Below are 2807 nucleotides of genomic sequence, written 5' to 3' on the forward strand. Positions count from 1 at the left end.
GAATTCCAAGGCAAGATACCTGACATGTAAATTGACTTATAGCTTGACAGTCTTAATAAAATTGTTGAATAAAATGGCTGCACCAGTAACGTTAATCACGTATTGTGATTGGCCCATCTTGACTAGCGTGGGAAAAAGTAACAAGCACCACGTGATTACGTATTTGTAGCCTACTACGTCAGTGCTTTGGACCAGAACACTGAAAATATTTAACTAACCCCAGGTTTGACAATACATTGTACATTGTAAAGATTTGTTAATTATTATGTAGCCTACATATCGTAACTGACGTCTAGGCCGCTAATCCCAACCTTTAAATAAAAAAATAAAAAAAAGTTTCTTATTGCCATTCTAGCTTGTTCCATTTCTATGGACATTGTGATCTGTTTCACAAGTTACGGATGATTCATCCGATGACGAGAGAACGGGACAATAAGTGACAATTGTGTTGAGTGACCATCTGTGAACATTTGGAGTATTGTACATAGTGGAACAAAGAGAAAAACAGAGTAACAGTGTTTGCTGATCAGCTTTGCATTTGCATACTGATCAGCTCAAGATTATATAAAATATATCAAAGATTGTATTTGAGGTTTAATTTGTGCCCAGTATATTATTCAGTAATTAAATATTGCGGGGGAAAAATAGCCTACATTTAACCAAAGTACAACACAAAGCTGTGATTATACAGACCAGAAATTGTTTATTATTATGTTAATGATGATTGTTGTTGATCACTGCAGGAGTACTGTTTAAATGTTATTAGATGTTTGAATTTACAGATTTCTGAATTGCATGCTTGTTTAAAGAATATCAAGCTACTTTGACTGTGCCTTGTGGTTTAATTCATTGCCGAGAGTTATTAACTGCTTCAGAAATCCTCGGTTTGGAAAGATCCATCTTCTTTCTTTCACTTTCAAGATGGCATCCACCAGAGAGTAATTGCAATAAATCATTAGGTAAGCTAAGACCAGAGCAGCTGAACGGCTCACTCCCACAGCACAATGCACAAACACTTTAGCTGTTGAAAAGAGATACAATCATGAATCTGAAAGTAACAAATCTATCTATCTATCTATCTATCTATCTATCTATCTATCTATCTATCTATCTATCTATCTATCTATCTATCTATCTATCTATCTATCTATCTATCTATCTATCTATCTCCATAAAAATTTAATTAGATATCAATTAATAATTCAAATGGATAAAATAATAATAAAATAACACTAACCAGTGTTGATCGTGCCTAAAAAATGTTATACTATTTTAAAAATGGAAATTAAATGTTTTTACATACCATCTGTAGTGCTGAGAGCATCATTAATGTAGTGTGCTGAAGGGTAGAAAAAAGGTGAAATATCAAATGTAGGCAGATCATTGGCCGGAACACCATAGTACTTCACAGTTGTCCCATAAAAATCATCTCTTCCTTTGCAACACATTTTACCATGTGCAGCATTTAAAACATGAGTTATACCCAGTCTCCATAGGCCATATCTGTCATGAGACATGTACCTGTTTATGAAAGAATGACATAGTAAACGGCTAATATTTTCTTTTAATCAACAAATCAAAAAGAAGTCACAAACAAATGCACTTACATGTCCCCCAGAAACAAATTAGGCCACACTTCATCGACATGGTTACAGGACAGCTTACCCCCATGTAATATATCCTCCAGCTCTTCAATAGAGGGCGTTTCAGACAAAATGTTGCCCACTGTTCGATCTACATTCTCCATTTTTAGGAATAAGAGCATTGGGGAGAACCCACAACTTTATGAGAAGGCTACTACATGAGTGACATTTCCAGGTGTGACACTTCTGCATTACCCTCTTTCCCCCAGTAGATGTCAGTGTATGGCCACTTATTTAACCAAAAGTCCTTTTTCCAAGTACTGTATGCCAAAGTGAGCCTCCTTGGCCTCATTGGTAAATGAGCCAAAATCACGGACATCTCTCCCTTTTTAAGCGTGTGGTAGGCTATAGTATATTTGATTAGAAATACAGTATATTTTTGTAGAGTAGTTTGATAGAATTAAGAAAATGTTAGGCCTTTTAGACCCCTGTAAAACTAGAAAATGTTAGACCTCTTGAAACTCATTGTTCACGTTCAGACAATCAGTAACACTGTATTCAGTGTATGGGACATAGTATGCCTGTTCTCACCACTTGAGTGTCACAAAGTAAAAACATATATTTAAAAAAAAAAAAATCTAATAGACAGCGTGCCACTAGTAAGAAGAAGCCAAGAAGTTAAAGAAACAATTGGGCCGACTGGTGGAAGATGAATCAAAATTACAATTACAATTACAATTATAAATTGCCATTACAATAGCAAACACCTGTGTATGAGGTCATTGGTTAAAACTGTATAAAAATAAAGAGTTGGGATTGAGAATATTTGATGTTCTACAGGCATCTCGGTTTAGCCATCTAGAAATGAATTTTTTTGCAAAGAGAAGACTTTTTCCATAACAGCTAACGGCTGCTTTTTTCCATTTCAAATAGGCCTAATTTCTTACACAGTAAAAAAACGTTGGGTTATTTGTTGGGTTATTTTTAACCCAACATTTTTAAGTGAGTATGAGTGCGGGCTGTGAAGGAGCAATATCAGTAGCTGTTTAATTATTTATTGGTATGTGATTCAGAGTATTCAATTAAATGGGATGAATCAAATCCCCTACCACTATTGGTTAGGTTACTGATTTTAAGTCAGAACAGTGCTGTCCTCTACATGGCCATCACCAACTGCGCATGCGCCAGTGTTTCCACTGCCGGGCACGCGCCTTCCCTATCCAA

At 35.6% G+C, this 2807-nt stretch overlaps 1 protein-coding gene across 3 annotated transcripts; it reads right to left on the reverse strand.

Annotated features, from left to right (window-relative positions):
* Positions 1 to 653: 653 nt before the first annotated feature.
* On the reverse strand, positions 654 to 1848 carry si:ch211-223p8.8 (dual specificity protein phosphatase 13A family protein). 3 transcript variants are annotated; one of them, XM_056257103.1, is made up of 4 exons: positions 1608 to 1848; positions 1454 to 1521; positions 1304 to 1339; positions 654 to 1021 (listed from the first exon to the last, which is right to left on the reverse strand). In XM_056257103.1, exons 1-4 carry the CDS (start codon positions 1763 to 1765, stop codon positions 819 to 821), a joined length of 465 nt encoding a protein of 154 aa, XP_056113078.1. In that variant the 5' UTR covers positions 1766 to 1848; the 3' UTR covers positions 654 to 818. The 3 variants fall into 3 exon arrangements, with proteins under 3 accessions (XP_056113078.1, XP_056113080.1, XP_056113077.1); XM_056257105.1 differs by lacking the exon at positions 1454 to 1521; XM_056257102.1 differs by having other exon boundaries at positions 1304 to 1521; positions 1608 to 1844.
* Positions 1849 to 2807: the final 959 nt, after the last annotated feature.

Source organism: Rhinichthys klamathensis, unplaced genomic scaffold (assembly GCF_029890125.1).
Source record: "Rhinichthys klamathensis goyatoka isolate OS25496 unplaced genomic scaffold, OSU_Roscu_1.1 h1tg000135l_1, whole genome shotgun sequence".
Taxonomy (NCBI): domain Eukaryota; kingdom Metazoa; phylum Chordata; class Actinopteri; order Cypriniformes; family Leuciscidae; genus Rhinichthys; species Rhinichthys klamathensis.